At 37.7% G+C, this 22,804-nt stretch overlaps 1 protein-coding gene across 1 annotated transcript in view; it reads left to right on the forward strand.

Annotated features, from left to right (window-relative positions):
* LOC135469349 (uncharacterized) overlaps window positions 1–22,804 on the forward strand; it is a 54,073-nt gene that overhangs the window by 22,059 nt on the left and 9,210 nt on the right. The window contains exon 9 of the mRNA XM_064747977.1: window positions 13,187–13,316. Coding sequence (XP_064604047.1) covers window positions 13,187–13,316 — 130 coding nt within the window. The remainder of the gene's footprint in view (window positions 1–13,186; window positions 13,317–22,804) is intronic.

Here is a 22,804-nt window from a genome sequence, read left to right on the forward strand (position 1 = left end):
GACAGTATAATATCCATCATTGTGTTTAGACTGACTAGATGAATGACAGTATAATATCCATCATTGTGTTTAGACTGACTAGATGAATGACAGTATAATATCCATCATTGTCTTTAGACTGACCAGATGACAGACAGTATATCTATCATTGTGTTTAGACTAACCAGATGAATGACAGTATGATATCCATCATTGTGTTTAGACTGACAGTATAATATCCATCATTGTGTATAGACTGACCAGATGAATTGCAGTATGATAGCCATCATTGCATTTATAATGACCAGATGAATGATAGTATGATATCCATCATTGTGTTTAGACTGACAGTATGATATCCATCATTGTGTTTAGACTGACAGTATGATATCCATCATTGTGTTTAGACTCAGTATGATATCCATCATTGTGTTTAGACTGACCAGATGAATGGCAGTATGATATCTGTACATATACCCTAATTCATCAGCCTTTTCAACTGCCTCTGCAACCAGTATTTGAAAACTTTTGAAAGAACTCATAGGTGTGTACAGAAATAATTGGAAAAGTTTTGGGAAGCTTGCTTTTGTAGTGACACAAACAAATTATTTTGGCATAATTTTTCATAATAATTATATGCATAAATTGTGCTGAAATAAACTGCTTTTGAGGTTAAAAAGTTGAAGATTTACAGTACATGTGTTCACACTGTAGATTATGGTAACCTTAGCACTGTTTTTGTATTTATGTTGCATAGCAGCTAGATTTATGGATATCTGACTGTAGCACAGGTATGGGGGCCTCTGTGGCACAGTTGGTTAGCGCACTAGCGCAGCGTAATGACCCAGGAGTCTCTCACCAATGCGGTCACTGTGAGTTCAAGTCCAGCTCATGCTGGCTTCCTCTCCGGTCATACGTGGGAAGGTCTGCCAGCAACCTGCGGATGGTCGTAGGTTTCCCCTGGGCTCATGCTGGCTTCCTCTCCAGCCATACGTGGGAAGGTCTGCCAGCAACCTGCGGATGGTCGTGGGTTTCTCCCGGGCTCTGCCTGGTTTCCACCCACCATAATGCTGGCCGCCGTCGTATCAAAAAAACACCAATAAAAAAAAAAAAAACGTAGCACAGGTATGAAAATTGCATTTGCCTTTCATCAGCTCATAACTCAAGCTTATCTGTTCCAACAACGAGTAAAGGAGATATTTGATTTACAGTATTTTTAGCCTCTTTGTCAGAGGTGATTGTGAGTATGTGGAACAATATGAGCCATTCTCTGTCCAAATTTACCTCTGGGGGTTTGCGTTAATATATATAGTGTCACTACATGGAGGAATATTATGTGGAGGTTTACATTAATAGTGTCACTACATGTAGGACTTTTATGTATAGATTTACATTACTAGTGTCACTACATGTAGGAATTTTATGTAGAGGTTTACATTAATAGTGTCACTACATGTAGGAATTTTACATAGAGGTTTACATTAATAGTGTCACTACATGTAGGAATTTTACATAGAGGTTTACATTAATAGTGTCACTACATGTAGGAATTCTGCGTATAGATTTACATTAATAGTGTCACTACCAGTAGGAATTTTACGTAGAGGTTTACATTAATAGTGTCACTACATGTAGGAATTTTGCGTATAGATTTACATTAATAGTGTCACTACATGTAGGAATATTATGTGGAGGTTTACATTAATAGTGTCACTACATGTAGGAATATTATGTGTAGCTTTACATTAATAGTGTCACTACATGTAGGAATATTATGTAGAGGTTTACATTAATAGTGTCACTACATGTAGGAATATTATGTGTAGCTTTACATTAATAGTGTCACTACATGTAGGAATATTATGTATAGATTTACATTAATAGTGTCACTACATGTAGGAATATTATGTAGAGGTTTACATTAATAGTGTCACTACATGTAGGAATATTATGTAGAGGTTTACATTAATAGTGTCACTACATGTAGGAATATTATGTAGAGGTTTACATTAATAGTGTCACTACATGTAGGAATATTATGTAGAGGTTTACATTAATAGTGTCACTACATGTAGGAATATTATGTAGAGGTTTATATTAATAGTGTCACTACATGTAGGAATATTATGTAGAGGTTTACATTATTAGTGTCGCTACGTGTAGGAATTTTATGTATAGATTTACATTAATAGTGTCACTATATGCAGGAATTTTATGTGGAGGTTTACATTGATATTGTCACTACATGTAGGAATTTTGCGTATAGATTTACATTAATAGTGTCACTACATGTAGGAATTTTACATAGAGGTTTACATTAATAGTGTCACTACATGTAGGAATTTTGCGTATAGATTTACATTCATAGTGTCACTACATGTAGGAATTTTATGTGGAGGTTTACATTGATAGTGTCACTACATGTAGGAATTTTATGTATAGATTTACATTAATAGTGTCACTACATGTAGGAATATTATGTAGAGGTTTACATTAATAGTGTCATTACATGTAGCAATTTTATGAGGAGGTTTACATTAATAGTGTCATTACATGTAGCAATTTTATGTGGAGGGTTACATTAATAGTGTCACTACATGTAGGAATATTATGTGGAGGTTTACATTAATATTGTCATTACATGTAGGAATTTTATGTGGAGGTTGACATTAATAGTGTCACTACATGTAGGAATTTTACATAGAGGTTTACATTAATAGTGTCACTACATGTAGGAATATTATGTAGAGGTTTACATTAATAGTGTCACTACATGTAGGAATATTATGTGGAGGTTTACATTAATAGTGTCACTACCAGTAGGACTTTTATGTATAGATTTACATTACTAGTGTCACTACATGTAGGAATTTTATGTAGAGGTTTACATTGATAGTGTCACTACATGTAGGAATTTTACATAGAGGTTTATATTAATAGTGTCATTACATGTAGGAATTTTATGTGGAGGTTTACATTAATAGTGTCACTACATGTAGGAATATTATGTGGAGGTTTACATTAATATTGTCATTACATGTAGGAATTTTATGTGGAGGTTTACATTAATAGTGTCACTACATGTAGGAATATTATGTAGAGGTTTACATTAATAGTGTCATTACATGTAGCAATTTTATGAGGAGGTTTACATTAATAGTGTCATTACATGTAGCAATTTTATGTGGAGGTTTACATTAATAGTGTCACTACATGTAGGAATATTATGTGGAGGTTTACATTAATAGTGTTGAATGTAATTAATTAATGTAGGAATATTATGTGGAGGTTTACATTAATATTGTCATTACATGTAGGAATTTTATGTGGAGGTTTACATTAATAGTGTCACTACATGTAGGAATTTTATGTAGAGGTATATGTTACTAGTGTCACTACATGTAGGAATTTTACGTATAGATTTACATTAATAGTGTCACTACATGTAGGAATTTTATGTGGAGGTTTACATTGATAGTGTCACTACATGTAGGAATTTTGCGTATAGATTTACATTAATAGTGACACTACATGTAGGAATTTTACATAGAGGTTTACATTAATAGTGTCACTACATGTAGGAATTGTATGTATAGGTTAACAATTATTGGGTCTCCAAGCTGGAAGCCTGTTCTGCCTTTCTTTTACAAAAGGAAGCAAGTGACAAATGCATTCTTATGATATTTTAACAAAAAACATAAACATTATGTGCCTTTCTTGGCATTTCTCTCTGTCAGGATACATAATTTCAAGGTAAATTGGTCCTGATATAGGGACAGACCAAGAAATGCACACAGTGGTCAAAATATCAAGTGAATGCATTTGTCTCTTGCTTTTTGTTATAAGAGGGCAGTGTTGTTCTTGTTTAGATTGTTATAGGAGGGCAGTGTTGTTCTTGTTTAGATTGTTATAGGAGGGCAGTGTTGTTCTTGTTTTGATTGTTATAGGAGGGAATTGTTGTTCTTGTTTAGATTGTTATGGGAGGGCAGTGTTGTTCTTGTTTAGATTGTTATAGGAGGGCAGTGTTGTTCTTGTTTAGATTGTTATAGGAGGGCAGTGTTGTTCTTGTTTAGATTGTTATAGGAGGGCAGTGTTGTTCTTGTTTTGATTGTTATAGGAGGGAATTGTTGTTCTTGTTTAGATTGTTATAGGAGGGCAGTGTTGTTCTTTTTAGAATGTTATAGGAGGGCAGTGTTGTTCTTGTTTTGATTGTTATAGGAGGGCAGTGTTGTTCTTTTTTAGAATGTTATGGGAGGGCAGTGTTGTTCTTTTTTAGAATGTTATAGGAGGGCAGTGTTGTTCTTGTTTTGATTGTTATAGGAGGGCAGTGTTGTTCTTGTTTTGATTGTTATAGGAGGGAATTGTTGTTCTTGTTTAGATTGTTATAGGAGGGCAGTGTTGTTCTTTTTTAGATTGTTATAGAAGGGCAGTGTTGTTCTTGTTTTGATTGTTATAGGAGGGCAGTGTTGTTCTTGTTTTGATTGTTATAGGAGGGCAGTGTTGTTCTTGTTTAGATTGTTATAGGAGGGCAGTGTTGTTCTTGTTTAGATTGTTATAGGAGGGCAGTGTTGTTCTTGTTTAGAGCATTAACATTATTTTTATTCTTCTTTTTGTTATATTTCCAGAAAACTGCAAATCACATCTGTTTGAGTTATGGCTTAGAATTTGTGCAAATATTTTCTTCATAGCTTTTGAATTTCTTAATGATCTTAAGCTTTAAATTTTGATGCAGCTTTGCTGTATTCTGGGCAGTGTGTTTCAGGTGGGTGATTAGAATTCTGCTTTTATGTTTTATCTAAGTTTGTAACTTCTCAAGATAAAATAAAAGTAAAGTTAATTTTATGGTTTTGAAGGTACATACTTTTAATTGCCTGTAAATCAAAAACTATGAGAGCTAAATATTTGGTAATTTATGTCAAAATAGTAGCCCAAGGTATGGGCTTTGCATGGCATCTGAACATACAATCTGTGAGCTGCAATTCATAGTTTCCTCTAAGGAAGTATTTAGATCATGTCACCCTATTACACAAACATAGACTTTGCGGGTAACAGGACAGTGATGTGCTGTTGAACTCCCCAGTTAACTGACCATGATGTTCCGTAGTGGACGGTGTATCATGATATACCAGTGTGCTGATGAACGACTGTCACTGACATGGGCATGTCAAAAACTGCTCTGTACTCAAGCAAATGCTCAAAACCATTCATGCAGTGAAACTTCAGGCCATTATAAATTGTTTAACATAAAACGTCTATGCCAAATTAGGTTTATTTTATTGTTCATGATGTTTATGCTATTAATTTTCTGTTGAGGAATGAAGTGATCATCTAAGGAAGGTAATTACTGAATGACCTTGGTAAAGTAAGCGTCTGTAAAATTGTGTAGAACAATGTCCGTTCTTACACCTCATTAGACCAGTAGACCTTGTGCAACGTGTAGATCAAGGTCCATTCTTACACCTCATGAGACCAGTAGACCTTGTGCAACGTGTAGATCAAGGTCCATTCTTACACCTCATGAGACCAGTAAGACCTTGTGCAACATGTAGATCAAAGTCCATTCTTACACCTCATGAGACCAGTAAGACCTTGTGCAACGTGTAGATCAAGGTCCATTCTTACACCTCATGAGACCAGTAGACCTTGTGCAACGTGTAGATCAAGGTCCATTCTTACACCTCATGAGACCAGTAAGACCTTGTGCAATGTGTAGATCAAGGTCCGTTCTTACACCTCATGAGACCAGTAGACCTTGTGCAACGTGTAGATCAAGGTCCATTCTTACACCTCATGAGACCAGTAGACCTTGTGCAATGTGTAGATCAAGGTCCATTCTTACACCTCATGAGACCAGTAAGACCTTGTGCAACATGTAGATCAAAGTCCATTCTTACACCTCATTAGACCAGTAAGACTTTGTGCAACATAAAGATAGCTTAAGTGATAAGTTTAATGTAGACACCAAGGTTTGTTATATAGAGCTGGTCTGATTACATTTGATCATTAGCTCCCTCTTGATTTGATCATTAGCTCCCTCCTGCATTTGACCATTAGCTCCCTCTTGCATTTGATCATTAGCTCCCTCCTGCATTTATCTAAGTAACTGGATGTCACTTTTGTCGTGTAGACTCGATTGTGTCCAGTTATAATGCTGGTTTACCGTGTAAAAAACTCCAGCCACAGTCTAATGATGTTACATGGATATTTGTCCATGTTCACATCATACAGGTTAAAGATTGACCTGTGTAGATAGGATACTTTTGAGATAGACACAGCTAGATCTGTGTGGGGATTACTTTCGTCTTACAATCTGTCCTGTAAATGCAGTGTATCTAAATATATATCAATACTTTTTATAAGGCAGTACATACATGTAAATCATCAGTGTGGCAGGAAATAAATGGAATGAATGTCACAATTTTGTCAAAGGGATGTAATAGGGAATATATGATCCTCACATGTCAGGTAACATGCTTGTGCCTGCAGATTTAGGTATGGTGTTAGGAGAAAGTGTACAGATAACATGCTTGTGCCTGCAGATTTAGGGATGGTGTGAGGAGAAAGTGTACAGATAACATGCTTGTGCCTGCAGATTTAGGGATGGTGTGAGGAGAAAGTGTACAGATAACATGCTTGTGCCTGCAGATTTAGGGATGGTGTGAGGAGAAAGTGTATCGATAACATGCTTGTACCTGCAAATTTAGGGATGGTGTTAGGAGAAAGTGTACAGATAACATGCTTGTGCCTGCAGATTAGGGGGTGGTGTTAGGAGAAAGTGTACAGATAACATGCTTGTGCCTGAGGATTTAGGTATGGTGTTAGGAGAAAGTCTACTGATAACATGCTTGTACCTGCAAATTTAGGTATGGTGTTAGGAGAAAGTGTACAGATAACATGCTTGTGCCTGCAGATTTAAGGATGGTGTTAGGAAAAAGTGTACAGATAATATGCTTGTACCTGCAGATTTAGGGATGGTGTTAGGAGAAAGTGTACAGATAACAAGCTTGTACCTGCAGATTTAGGTATGGTGTTAGGAGAAAGTGTACAGAATGTACTGACGTGCATTGTTCACAGGCTGAGTATTCATTTTGTTACCTATAATGTTGTGAGCAGACACTTTACCTGCTGCTTGTGGGCTATACGAACATTACACATAATATGAAACTCACAAAAAAGGACAGAAAAAAAAGCTGTCTGGGCACTTATCCCCCAGTGATTGTTTGGCTTATTTAACTGGTTATTTATACACACAACTGCTGTGGGCAGAACAGACATGTGTCTGACATGTGACAAAGCTGGCCTGGCATGGTGGCTCTCTGGAACATCAAGAAAACATGCTTGATTGATATGTAGAAGCTAGTAGTTGAGGGGAATTCGTAACGCATTGCATATGGAACCAGCTATTGAAGACACCGGGAAGTTATTACCCATAAGCAATAACCACCTAATAAACCAGTTCAAAGTTATTATCCAGTGATAAGCAGTGTGCTGTTCACTCGAAACTACCAGCCAACCAACAAACCTGGAAGTTGTTGTCAAAAGGCAATAGCCAGTTAACACACCAGAAGTTGTTGTAAAAGGGCAATAGCCAGCTAATAGACCAAAAGGTGTTGTCAATGGGCAATATCCAGCTAACACACCAGAAGTTGTTGCCAAAAGGCAGTAGCCAGTTAACAGACAAGAAGTTGTAGTCAAAAGTCAATAGCCAGCCAACAGACCAGAAGTTGTTGTCAAATAAGGCAATAGTCAGCCAACAGACCAGAAGTTGTTGTCAAATAAGGCAATAGTCAGCCAACAGACCAGAAGTTGTAGTCAAAAGTCAATAGTCAGCCAACAGACCAGAAGTTGTTGTCAGATAAGGCAATAGTCAGCGAACAGACCAGAAGTTGTCAAATAAGGCAATAGCCAGTCAACAGACCAGAAGTTGTAGTCAAATAAGGCAGTAGTCAGCCAACAGACCAGAAGTTGTTGTTAAATAAGGGAATAGTCAACTAATAGACCAGAAGTTGTTGTCAAATAAGGCAATAGTCAGCCAACAGACCAGAAGTTGTAGTCAAGAGTCAATATCCAGCCAGAACAGAAGTTGTAGTCAAATAAGGCAATAGTCAGCCAACAGACCAGAAGTTGTTGTTAAATAAGGCAATAGTCAACTAACAGACCAGAAGTTGTTGTCAAATAAGGCAATAGTCAGCTAACAGAGCAGAAGCTGTTGTTAAAATTCAATAGCCAGCCAACAGGCCGGAAGTTGTTGTCAAATAAGGCAATAGTCAGCTAACAGACAGTCCAGAAGACTCCCAGCATATCCCAATATTAGTTGGCTTGCCATCTTTCTGGGAAAAGAAATCTTTTAGTAAATGCTTTTGTAGTCCGTATATATTTGCTAACATCTGAATTGAAGTAACTTTTCTTTTTGTTCTGCAGTTCCTGTATGTTAGTGTTTGTCAACTATCGGTATTAACTTTCTGTGTGCTATGTACATTTATAAACCATCAAGAATGTTTATGGTTGACCTGATTTATTGTTCCATTGATGTGATTGTGACAGTGGAGACTCCCTTTGTAACTAATCCCATTACTGTGATAGTACATATACCTGTCTCTTACCTGTACAGTGATAGTACATATACCTGTCTCTTACCTGGGCTGTGATAGTACATGCACCTGTCTCTTACCTGTGCTGTGATAGTACATGCACCTGTCTCTTACCTGTACTGTGATACTACATGTACCTGTCTCTTACCTGTACTGTGATAGTACATGTACCTTTCTGTTACCTGTACTCTGGTAGTACATGTACCTGACTGTTACCTTTACTGTGATAGTACATGTACCTTACTGTGATAGTACATGTACCTGTCTGTTACCTGCACTGTGATAGTACATGTACCTTTCTGTTACCTGTACTCTGGTTGTACATGTACCTTTGTGTTACCTTTACTGTGATAGTACATGTACCTGTCTGTTACCTGTACTGTGATGCTACATGTACCTGCCTATTACCTGTACTGTGATAGTGCATGTACCTGCCTGTTACCTGTACTGTGATGCTACATGTACCTTTCTGTTACCTTTACTGTGATAGTACATGTACCTTTCTGTTACCAGTACTGTGGTAGTACATGTACCTTTCTGTTACCTGTACTGTGATAGTACATGTACCTGTCTGTTACCTGTACTGTGATAGTACATGTACCTGCCTGTTACCTGTACTGTGATAGTACATGCACCTGTCTCTTACCTGTACTGTGATACTACATGCACCTGTCTCTTACCTGTACTGTGATAGTACATGTACCTTTCTGTTACCTGTACTCTGGTAGTACATGTACCTGACTGTTACCTGCACTGTGATAGTACATGTACCTTACTGTGATAGTACATGTACCTGTCTGTTACCTGTACTGTGATAGTACATGTACCTGCCTGTTACCTGTACTGTGATAGTACATGTACCTTTCTGTTACCTGTACTGTGATAGTACATGTACCTGTCTGTTACCTGTACTGTGATAGTACATGTACCTTTCTGCTACCCTTACTGTGATAGTATGTGTACCTGCCTATTACCTGTACCTGTCTATTACCTGTACCTGCCTATTACCTGTACCTGTCTATTACCTGTACCTGCCTATTACCTGTACCTGTCTATTACCTGTACCTGCCTATTACCTGTACCTGTCTATTACCTGTACCTGCCTATTACCTGTACCTGTCTATTACCTGTACCTGCCTATTACCTGTACCTGTCTATTACCTGTACCTGCCTATTACCTGTACCTGTCTATTACCTGTACCTGTCTATTACCTGTACCTGCCTATTACCTGTACCTGTCTATTACCTGTACCTGCCTATTACCTGTACCAGCCTATTACCTGTACCTGCCTATTACCTGTACCTGTCTATTACCTGTACCTGCCTATTACCTGTACCTGTCTATTACCGGTAGAACATACCTGGGGTAACATTTTGCTCAGGACTCAGCTGCACATTGCCTGAATGTAATGGTTCTGTCAACCTTGGAAAGGTGTTTTCACATTTGTTTGAAGGGTAGGCTGATATCCTATTGAAAAAATGGTAGTTTCAGGATAAATAGTATTATTTTATGATTTTTATTTGGCTCTGAAAATGAATATAATTTTTTTAATTCATTTGCTGTATTTTTTTTTAATGTCATTTGTTTTGTCATGGTCACAAGCCCCAGAACATGTATCTACTTCTCCACATGTACATGGGAATGAGGTAATTCTGTTGTTTATGTTGTGTGAGAGGACCATGTCACTCAGCATCATTTTACTATCTTTGGCTTCACCTTAGCCTTTAGCTTTCCCTCACCAGGGGACTTCTGAAAAACTGTAACACTGCTTCTGCTCAGGTGTAAACTCCTAATGTTTTGGTCTTGGTAAAATTAACCAGCCTGTATTTAATTAATGTAATGAAAACAAATAAAGGAATGGTAAATCTGTTCTGATCCCCTCTATAAAGTAGATAATTGCTTAGCCTCCAGCTGAAAACTGCTAATAGTTTCTATCTTAATGTTAATATTAGGGTTGATTTGTTCTCTTTTTTTTTCCTGTCCAAAATGACCGGAGGCTTTACGGCATGCTCTGTTCGTTTTCAGCTGTGCCCCGTATATATTTTTGTATGCCAGTTGCAGACTGTTAAGTCAGACCTGGGACTATCACATACGTGGATATACATTGGCTCCCCTCTTCACATTACAATTGCATTACAATTCAAAAGAGAAGTACTCCTACTTCTCTTTAAGAAGCTCTTTTTGATTTCAAATAATGAAAATTGATTACAAATTTCTTCTTTCTTGGCCTTTAAAATTTCCTATTTGTTCTGTGACATAGTATTTGTTCGGGAACAACATCAGTCAGATGAATAAAGTTTTGAATGAGGAAATATGTGTTTGAATTTATCTGAGGTGATACTGGCATCATGCCAAGATTGCTTGACTTGATGCATGTTGATATATATGCGATAGGCTTAAGGCATTGTTATTAGGTTTGTCCATCTGTTCTTCTGTCCGTGTGTTCATCTGCCCATATGTCCATTTGTTCATTTGTCTATCTGTCCATCTGTTCAACTCTCCATTTCACATTTATGTGTGTGAATACATTTACTTTAAACTTGTTTAAACTTTATCTTACATACATCTTTCAAAGTTTTATTATGTTACATGTGTCTGCATTTCACATACATCTTTCAAAGTTTTATTATGTTACATGTGTCTGCATTTCACATACATCTTTCAAAGTTTTATTATGTTACATGTGCCTGCATTTCACATACATCTTTCAAAGTTTTATTATGTTACATTTGCCTGCATTTCACATACATCTTTCAAAGTTTTATTATGTTACATGTGTCTGCATTTCACATACATCTTTCAAAGTTTTATTATGTTACATGTGTCTGCATTTCACATATATCTTTCAAAGTTTTATTATGTTACATGTGTCTGCATTTCACTTTTGGAATATTCCAGTGTACATGTATATTTGACAATCTCAAACTGATTTATCTAACGTATCTTTCGGACAATAGCTTTTTAAGTTACATGTATTTTGCTTCTAGTTGTACATTCAGTTGTACATGTACACGGATGTACATCTCTGTGGGATCAGAGGCTGAGGGCTTGCTGACGGGGAGCATGCTTGGGACAGCAACATCAGCAGTAGTAGTAGCAGCAGCATTCTGTGAAGGATGTATTTGGTATCCTGTGGGATAGGTCAGGAGGATGTTGACTGTACATGTGGCTGGTGGGGACTGGTCAGGGACAGGCAGTCCTGCTGTACCACACTCAGTCCACAGGGGGACATGAGGGAACAGTACCTTACTCAGGGGGTATCAAAAGATGTGCTGAGTGCAGTGGCAAACCAACAGGGGGGGGGGGGGTTGGCTACAGCAGATGGTGCTTGTCATTGGGGGGGGGGGGGGGCGAGGATTCTGGTGTATGTGTGTTTGGGGGTTGTGACAGGGGCATGGGAAGTAATCAGGGAGGTGTAGAATACTTACTTGTAGCTCAAACACAGGGACAACACCACAGCACAAACCCAGAATCTGGACTCCGTGCTGCCTTGGATAATGGTTTGAAACTGCCAGTTATACACCTGTCCATCCATCTGACAGCTGAAACAATAAAATTGGTGTGATTTGAAATCCATGTTTTGAGCACATTTAACATGGGAGAGATAGGAAAGAAAGAAGATCTGGACACCTTGCTCAAATATAATGTCCTCACTTCTAGCTAACATCATGTCTAAGTATTTGGAGACCCTCTGTCATATTTCTAGCTAGCATCATGTCTAAGTATTTGGGGACCCTCTGTCACATTTCTAGATAACATCATGCCTAAGTATTTGGGGACCCTCTGTCGCATTTCTAGATAACATCATGCCTAAGTATTTGGAGACCCTCTGTCACATTTCTAGCTAACATCATGTCTAAGTATTTGGAGACCCTCTGTCACATTTCTAGCTAACATCATGCCTAAGTGTTTGGAGACCTTCTGTCACATTTCTAGCTAACATCATGTCTAAGTATTTGGAGACCCTCTGTCACATTTCTAGCTAACATCATGCCTAAGTATTTGGAGACCCTCTGTCACATTTCTAGCTAACATCATGTCTAAGTATTTGGAGACCCTCTGTCACATTTCTAGATAACATCATGTCTAAGTATTTGGAGACCCTCTGTCACATTTCTAGCTAACATCATGTCTAAGTATTTGGAGACCGTCTGTCACATTTCTAGCTAACATCATGTCTAAGTATTTGGAGACCCTCTGTCACATTTCTAGCTAACATCATGCCTAAGTATTTGGAGACCCTCTGTCACATTTCTAGATAACATCATGTCTAAGTATTTGGAGACCCTCTGTCACATTTCTAGCTAACATCATGCCTAAGTATTTGGAGACCCTCTGTCACATTTCTAGCTAACATCATGTCTAAGTATTTGGAGACCCTCTGTCACATTTCTAGCTAACATCATGTCTAAGTATTTGGAGACCTTCTGTCACATTTCTAGCTAACATCATGTCTAAGTATTTGGAGACCCTCTGTCACATTTCTAGTTAGCATCATGCCTGTCAGGCCCTTTTCATTCTCCTCCATAATCGTGACCCAGGAACCAATTTCATAAAATGTTGTAAATAAAGATGGATTTTGATGCAAAGTAACATCACATTCTGATTGTTCCAGGTACAATGGGCAGCTACCTCAAGGGGACAAGGGGCGTCGCCGCAGTAAGTTCATCCTGTGGAAGAGGTCCATCGCTAACGGTGTGAAACCCGCCCGCAAACATGTGGTCAAGAACCCACAGGCCTCAAAGGTCAGTCTGAGTCTACTGCTCACAAAACACAGTGTTGGTAGGGTGGTTCAGGGTGGGAGTTAAGGCAAACATGGGGAGGTATTCTCTGATGGGATGTACAGGGAGCCGGTAAGTGCTTCTGCACACCAGACAGTTATTAAAACATTGACAATGATGAAGTTTAAAACAGAGAAAAAATGTGGGTATGAAGAAAAGTAGAACTCAGTCAAAAATAGTTTTCTTTCCTGAGGCCTTTGAGCAAAAAAATGTATGTGGGGATTTCCCATTATGCATTCCCCATGATGATGATGAGTGTGCCCAAAATTAGACCTGAAAAGAGCTCTCATTTTTCAATAAATCAAGCATGAGAAACAAAGATATTGTGTCAGTAATAATGTGCCTTTAGTGTTTGGACTTGAATATGATGTAAAACACCAGTTAAGTAAATCAACCAAGTTAGGTTTTGGATTCGCCAAAATTAAGGCCTAAAATTGTTTTTCAGTGGAATTAAGGTACATGTAATTTAAAGCCCAGAACCTGGTTTCTCCAATGGGCTGTTACGCAACGCTCGTCTAATCACTGTGACATTGCATACTGATGGTATGTGTCCCCTTGGTATATGCGACAGAGGTAACGTTACAACCGCTTTGAGAAAAAGACCGTGGTAATGTCATATAGGAAATGTAAGCATTTACAAGTACTTGTGAAGAAATATTGTGTTTGAGGTGAGGTATAGAATGTCAATAGAATTGAATTTTTTTCCCCATCCACTCTAATTTAATCTCATACAATATGTATCCCCATCATATTTTTCTCTCTACAGCAGGGGGTGTGTTTTGCTTACAGAATGAATTGTCATTCTCAGTTGCTCTTGTGTTATCAAATATTCATGTACTCAGCAGTTTTTAAAATTGAATTGATCATTATGGAATGTTGTGCCCAGCTGACTAGGGTAAACGAAATGAAACGGACGATGTACTTTTAAACCAGTGTGTGTTAGGTACTCAAACACAATGCGAGTGCTCTCATCATGTAGTGGGAATGATCTGTGAGACCACATATATGATATTTAGATGTTTGGTGTTTGTTTTCACCTGTATTGGCCCTGCTAAGTTTTGTGAGCTGTCAGCCAGGCTGACGTGTGGATAGGGCAGTGTGTGATCCACTTGTGAACAAACATTGTCCACATGACACACACAGTCTGTGATGTAACCATGCTCAGAGGTATTTGTATTTATGTAGAAAACCCTGGGGCAAGTGCTGTGGCCATATTGGCTATTTGCTGTCTCCTGTGTTTTGAGACATTGTAAATTTGCTGGCCAGGTCGATGTTAAGACCTGGAATGTAGAACTTTGTCATACTTCTTGCTGTCAGAGTGTTTGCAATTTGAAAATTTTTAGTTCTCCGATAGAAAAATTGTATGACATGCCTTGAAAGCTGTGACGTATTGTGTAGTGACCTGGTAGAGCCTGCTGTCAAAGCTGTGATGCATTGTGTAGTGACCTGGTAGAGCCTGCTGTCACGCTGTCTGATTATGTCAGAGTTGATGAAGCAGAACTACGTTGATATGTGATGAACCGTGCTGAAGAAGTGAGTAACAAGTGAAACATGCGTCCCGGCTAATAACATTATATACACATATACCCAGTAACTTCCTATACACAAGTTTACAAGAAATTAAACTTGATCTGAGGCCATACCAAATATTTTCAATATTTGACATGTAGTCTGGTTTATTGGTTAATAATTTTTACCACAAATGAAAATTAAAGAAAAAGAAAACAGTAGAAGAACTAAGCCAGAATCAAAATGTATACATGAAAATGATGTTTACAATCCTAAATAAATACACATCCTAGGCCAGATGTTAAATACGATCAACTTCCAGTACTTGAGCAAGCATGAGAAGCCATTGTTGGAGTGGGTGAGAACTGAACAGTGGTGGGTTGTGAGGTGAGAACGGATCAGTGTGAGGTGAAAACGGAACAGTGGGAGTGAGAACTGAACAGTGTGGGTTGACAATGGAACAGTGTGGGTGAGAACTTGGGGGGTGTGGATGAGAACTGAACAGTGGTGGTTGAGAACTGAACAGTGTGGAGTGAGAACTAAACAGTGTGAGGTGAGAACTGGGCAGTGTGGGTGAGAACTGAACAGTGGGGTGAGAACTATAATACTTCTGAAAAGTGGAGTGGATTAGACACTCGAAAAGTACAAACAATAAATGCCAGACTTGAGCCATCATTATAACTGTTGAAAATCAGTTCAGCATGATTAGTCAGAAATAATACATCAAGTGAGACATGACTGTCTAAATGGCCCTCTGCGTATTTACTAAGGGGCGTTATTTCAAAGACTGATTCAGAGTTTACTTTTTATTGTACGAAGACACTGTTTTAGACAAGCCAAGTAGGAAATAAAAGCTTGTTTTAGAATAGTTCATAGATTTACAGTAATTTTTTTCATCTTAAAAAGGGGTAGTGGCCTTGCATGCCAAATGAGGGATGAGGATGCAGAAAGACAAACATGGTTGAGCTGCTGTCTTGTGAAGCCATTGACCTTGATATAACACAAGCTCATACATGCTCTTTTTACATTCACAAGGTCAGTGTTGCAAATGTACCATTATTGTCACTTGTTAATTCTCATTTACATTTGGTGTCTTTTCAGTCTTGTGAATAGTAGGAGCAATTGCTTGTTCTGGGTAATGGCACATTTCATGCACATTACCATGGTTACTGATTATTCAGATGGTTAATTTCTGTGTTGATTTCCCTGACCTTCTCAGCCCTTGTTTACACAATCTGTACCCTTTCCCCCTCTAATTGCATAACTACATTTCCATCTAAATCACAGCACATGGTTCACACAATCTCACTTGGACTGACAGTATTATTCACATGTATACATGTTACTGTACATGTATACATATTACTGTACATTGTATACATGTTACTGTACATTGTATACATGTTACTGTACATTGTATACATGCTGCTGTACATATATACATGTTACCATACATGTATACCTATTGGGGTTGTTTGTGTACATCACTGAATACATGAATTACATTTCACCTTTATGTTTGTCATCATCACTGAATACATGTATTACATTGCACCTTTATGTTTGTCATCATCACTGAATACATGTATTACATTGCACCTTCATGTTTGTCATCATCACTGAATACATACATGGATTACATTGCACCTTTATGTTTGTCATCATCACTGAATACATGTATTACATTTCACCTTTATGTTTGTCATCATCACTGAATACATACATGTATTACATTGCACCTTTATGTTTGTCATCATCACTGAATACATACATGTATTACATTGCACCTTTATGTTTGTCATCATCACTGAATACATACATGTATTACATTGCACCTTTATGTTTGTCATCATCACTGAATACATGTATTACATTGCACCTTTATGTTTGTCATCATCACTGAATACATGTATTACATTGCACCTTCATGTTTGTCATCATCACTGAATACATGTATTACATTGCACCTTTATGTTTGTCATCATCACTGAATACATACATGTATTACATTGCACCTTTATGTTTGTCATCATCACTGAATACATGTATTACATTGCACCTTTATGTTTGTCATCATCACTGAATACATGTATTACATTGCACCTTTATGTTTGTCATCATCACTGAATACATACATGTATTACATTGCACCTTTATGTTTGTCATCATCACTGAATACATGTATTACATTGCACCTTTATGTTTGTCATCATCACTGAATACATACATGTATTACATTGCACCTTTATGTTTGTCATCATCACTGAATACATGTATTACATTTCACCTTTATGTTTGTCATCATCACTGAATACATGTATTACATTGCGCCTTTATGTTTGTCATCATCACTGAATACATACATGTATTACATTTCACCTTTATGTTTGTCATCATCACTGAACACATGTATTACATTGTGCCTTTATGTTCTGTCCTTGTAGATGTTCGCAGCTTTGTACCATTTGTATATTGCAATGGGTTTCCATCTAGTAAGCTCAGATTGAAATTAACAGGGTTTTTTTTTTGTCAGTTGTGTTTTCACATAATTGGTGTCACCTCCAGATCAGAAAAGCTTTTTTATGTGGCAGTTTGAGTTTAGTATTTTTATTATCTAATAGTGTTTGTAACATAAATATTTGCTTTCATACCGTAAACATCCTGTTAGTCTTGCTCTATACATGTGCTGAGAAATTTAATTTATTGCATTTATTTCATAATGGATAAAATTTACAAGCGGTTAATGGATAAAATTGACAGGTGGTTAATGGATAACATTGAGAGGTTAAGATATGGATGTGGTGCAGAGAAAGCCTGTTAAACATCTGTAATTGGATAAAACTGCGAGGTATGTTGAAGTTATTTAGCTGGCCTTCGCTGAATGTACCTGTACATGTTAATTGTCACAGGTCAGTGTGATCAGATGTTCGATTCTCATCAAGGGGACAGTTTTCATCTCCAGTGATACTGAGTTATAGCAGCAGACCATTTAGGTAATGTTGAAAAGTGTCACAGTTACCCTGGGAAGTGAGTGGGGGTGGGTTGGGGGAGTGGGGGTGTTTACACTAATGGTGTTCTAATTTGTCTGATTTATGGAAGGCCATTAGGTGTAATTACATTACAGGCTGTTGTGACCCTGTGGAACTGATAGGGTGTATGCTCAAGCCAATTGATGTCACTTCATGACAGCTTTACTCACAGCATTGAACAGTTCACATTACATACAGGTCTTTAGTAATTCTACCCATATATAATTGCTGTGTAATGGCCAATAGACAGGTTGTTAATTTTAATAATGAATTTATTTGAGACACTGGTTCATTGTAAAGGAAATGTTTTATTTCTGATGGTATTCTCTGGTGACTAGGAACATTTCACCTCTACCTTACAGCTGGTTTGCAACCTTGTACTCAACACAGAAATATAGTGTACTGTATAAAATGATGTAAAATTGTGATTTTGACAGAGTAGTTCATTTTTACAGGTTCTAAGAGTTGTATTGATCGTGGAAAGGTGTTTTGAGGTTTGTTCGCTGTTAAGACAGAAGATTGATGTTCTATGGCATTTATATGCCTCTAAAATTGCACTTTTTTGAGCGAAAATTATTTATGGTATTTGTTTACAGTACAATCAGTGCAGGGAACTGATGACTTAGAATTCCTGGTGAGGTATTGGTAGAGATGTGCCTGTACAAAGTCCAGGTAACCTTTGATGGTCTGGCCTCTCTATTGCCATCTGAGATTTGGTGTAGCTCATACACATTTTACATCACATTCCTCTGCAGAATTTCTGTTAGCATAAACTCAGGTAGATAAATACTCCCATAACTGATATTGATTCATCTGTTTCCCAAATGTTTAACACAAATGCAGGGATTTGTTGGTCAATCTTACAGCACTCAGAAATTTAGCTGTTCACCTGTGCACATTTAAATGTTATCAGGCCATCATTGAAAATACAACGGACCCTTCCAAAAAAAGTTTTTTAAAATATTTTCTCTCCATGTTTAATTATTTTAAATAAAATCCCTATTGTTTTTATTACCCAAATAAAGAGAATAGATTTTCCTGCCAGCTAACCAACCACTTATTTTTTCTTATAGGGCTTTCAACAAAGATCTTTTAAAGGCTGGCCTGTTGTGATTTGGACAGTATCAGTTATACATGTGCAAGCTCATGCAAATGCTGAGCCTACAAAAACACACACACTGTACACATGTACTTGGACATACCATGCATATATTACTGACTGTGTTTTTTCTCCTTCACCAAATGGGGACACTGTAGAAGTATTGATCATGTTGTGTCTACAAGCCTTGTTTCAAGACTCGTCGATGGTGCCTCCAGGAGTGTTTAATTCATTTTATTTATTTGATTGGTGTTTTACGCCGTACTCAAGAATATTGCACTTATATGACGGCAGCCATGATTATGGTGGGTGGAAACTGGGCAGAGCCCAGGGGGAAATCCACAACCATCCGCAGGTTGCTGGTAGACCTTCCCACGTACGACCGGAGAGGAAGCCAGCATGATGTTCAATTCAAGTTCATACATGTACATTCTGAACTTCTGTGATCACAATTTATAAAAACCTAAGCTAGATTGTAATTACTTTAACCTGCACTTATGGTGATGGTTTTTCTTACGTATTGTACTCAATTTGAGTATTTGAATATGTACATTTGACTTTCATTTGAATCCTGCTTTTCTGTGTACACTTTCTCAGATGATATATTTAAAAATATGAATTTAGTTTTTGAATTTCAACTGTTGTTTGTTTTTTATTTTGGATGTTCTGATAATTGCAGCTGAAACCATATACTGTCTCCTGGTTTAGACATGTTCTCTCCACAATATGGCTGCAATACTATTAAAAGTGTCGGGAAGCCATAGTTATTCATTCATTCAAACTAGCTAAGTGGTACAAAAAAAATGTGGAAAAAAAGCTATACATTGCATTACATCCTGCATTGCTTGCTGTCTTTTTGGTGTTTGCTTTAAGAATTTACCAAGGTTAACAGGTGCACAGAGTAACAGGTGTGCAAAGTGAGTCAGTTTCCTTGTAGTTATTTCCTGTGTGTATTCACAGTGTGAGTTACAGTATAATAGAGGTTTGACACTTTTACATGTCAATTTGAGCACAATTATACATAAATCTATTGCGTGATACATCCTGGTTTGAAAATCAGGATTTTCCTGATGTATTCCTGTTTTACCTGCTGTATTACTGTTTTTACCTACTGTATTACTGTTTTACCTACTGTATTTCCGTTTTGCTTACTGTATTCCCTTTTTGCTCGCTGTATTCCAGTTTTACCTGCTGCATTCCCATTTTACCTGCTGTATTCCTGTTTTACCTATTGCATTCCTGTTTTACGTACTGCATTCCTGTTTTGCCTGCTGTATTCCTGTTTTACCTGCTGTATTACTGTTTTACCTACTGTATTCACCTTTTGCCTGCTGTATTCCTGTTTTACGTACTGCATTCCTGTTTTGCCTGCTGTATTCCTGTGTTACCTGCTGTATTACTGTTTTACCTACTGTATTTCCGTTTTGCTTACTGTATTCCCGTTTTGCTCGCTGTAGTCCAGTTTTACCTGTTGCATTCCCATTTTACCTGCTGTATTCCTATTTTATCTATTGCCCTCCCGTTTTACCTACTGCATTTCCATTTTACCTGCTGTATTCCTGTTATATCTGCTGCATTCCCTTTTTACCTACTGTATTCACCTTTTGCCTACTGTATTCACCTTTTGCCTACTGTATTCCTGTTTTACCTGCTGCATTCCCATTTTACCTGCTGCATTCCTGTTTTGCCTACTGTATTCCTGTTTTACCTACTGCATTCCTGTTTTACCTACAGCATTCCTGTTTTGCCTACAGTATTCCTGTTTTACCTACTGCATTTCCATTTTACCTACTGCATTCACCTTTTGCCTACTGTATTCCTGTTTTACCTGCTGTATGCTCATTTTACCTTCTGTATTCCAGTTTTACCTATTGCATTCCTGTATTGCCTGCTGTATTCCCATTTTACCTACTGCATTCCCATTTTACCTACAGTATTCCTGTTTTACCTATTGCATTCCCGTTTTACCTACTGCATTCCCGTTTTACATATTGTATTCTTGTTTTACCTGCTGTATGCTCATTTTACCTGCTGCATTCCTGTTTTACCTGCTGCATTCCTGTTTTACCTATTGCATTCCCGTTTTACCTACTGCATTCCCGTTTTACAGACTGTATTCCCGTTTTACCTACTGCATTCCCAGTTTACCTACTCCATTCCTCTTTCACATGTACCTACTGCATTCCCGTTTTACATACTGTATTCCTGTGTTACCTACAGTATTCCTGTTTTACCTGCAGTATTCCTGTTTTACCTACTGCATTCTCATTTTACCTACTGCATTCTCATTTTACCTACTGCATTCATTCCCGTTTATTTACTACATTCATTCCCGTTTTACCTACTGCATTCCTGTTTTGCCTACTGTATTCCCGTTCTACATATATTGAGACGTACACTGATACAAGTGAGAGAATAGTTCTGCTGATTGGTCTCCTGAAAAGGAGTCATTTTTGAGAGAAATAGTCAGATGCAGATGTTCAGGTGGTGCAGAAACTATTGTAAAAGTCTGTGAACAACTTGACTTCAGGCTTCCTTACAACACTCATTGTTTTCTTTGGTGTTTGTATAAATTCTCAAAATTATTTTGTAAGGCTCAATAATACTTGTACTAAGAAGTTCATTTTATAAGGCCTTTAACACAAATGGGGAGAGTGTTGATACAGAATCTTGGCTCATTACAGTGGCTTCAGAGCATCGATAACATAGAAGCTGTGATCAGTAAGGCTGTGTTAGTAGCCGCTTGTCTCCCATCTCACTTGACCCTGGTCTCCCCTCTCCCTTGACCCTGGCCTCAATGTCAGTTTTGTCGTTCACAGGTTATATTTAATACATTGTTGGCAGAAGTTTAGGGCTGACTGGGGCAGATACTGAGGATATTGCTCCTACACTGATGGATGGCCCATGCACAGCAAATCCAAGCAAAGCTTGCCAATTTCCCATCTGTGCTGATCAATAAAAACTCATTCATGTCAAGAGAAACCTTAAATTCATTAATGGTTCCAACTGTCTGTACAGCAGCATTCATTTATTTCATATCCATTTAGATTGATGTCAATCTGCCCATCTGTTTACACCTACATGTTTGGTGTATCTCCATATACAAAGCGATGCTGTAGTTGCCATGAATTACAAAACCTAGCTCTATGTCAGATGTTGAGATCTCTATCAGGGACACAAATATAACATTTTTCCAAATTTATGGGGATGAAAAGCTCATGTGGCTGATCAATGTAAAGCTCTGCCTTTATAGTAGCTTGCAGATCATGATTTACCTATATGGTAGCCTGAAAAATGTGACCTGCCTTTACAGTAGCATTAAGAACGTGGCTTGTCTTTACAGTAGCATGAAGAATGTGACCTGCCTTTACAGTAGCATTAAGAACGTGGCTTGTCTTTACAGTAGCATGAAGAATGTGACCTGCCTTTACAGTAGCATGAAGAACGTGGCTTGTCTTTACAGTAGCATGAAGAATGTGACCTGCCTTTACAGTAGCATGAAGAACGTGGCTTGTCTTTACAGTAGCATGAAGAATGTGACCTGCCTTTACAGTAGCATGAAGAACGTGGCTTGTCTTTACAGTAGTGCAGTGAACCTAACCCGATCAGTATAAAGATCTGCATCTACAGTATTATGAAGAATGTGACCAGCGTTTACAGTAGTATGCAGAACATGGCCTGCCTTTATAGAAATGTGAACAACATAATCTACCTGTACTAGTAGGATTTGTGTTTCTGGCTGCACACCCACATGTAGTTTTGTAGGTTTTACTTTAATACATTGCTGTAGATTGGTGCGGGTAAAACCAATGTAA

This window comes from Liolophura sinensis, chromosome 6 (assembly GCF_032854445.1).
Source record: "Liolophura sinensis isolate JHLJ2023 chromosome 6, CUHK_Ljap_v2, whole genome shotgun sequence".
NCBI classification, from domain to species: Eukaryota; Metazoa; Mollusca; class Polyplacophora; order Chitonida; family Chitonidae; genus Liolophura; species Liolophura sinensis.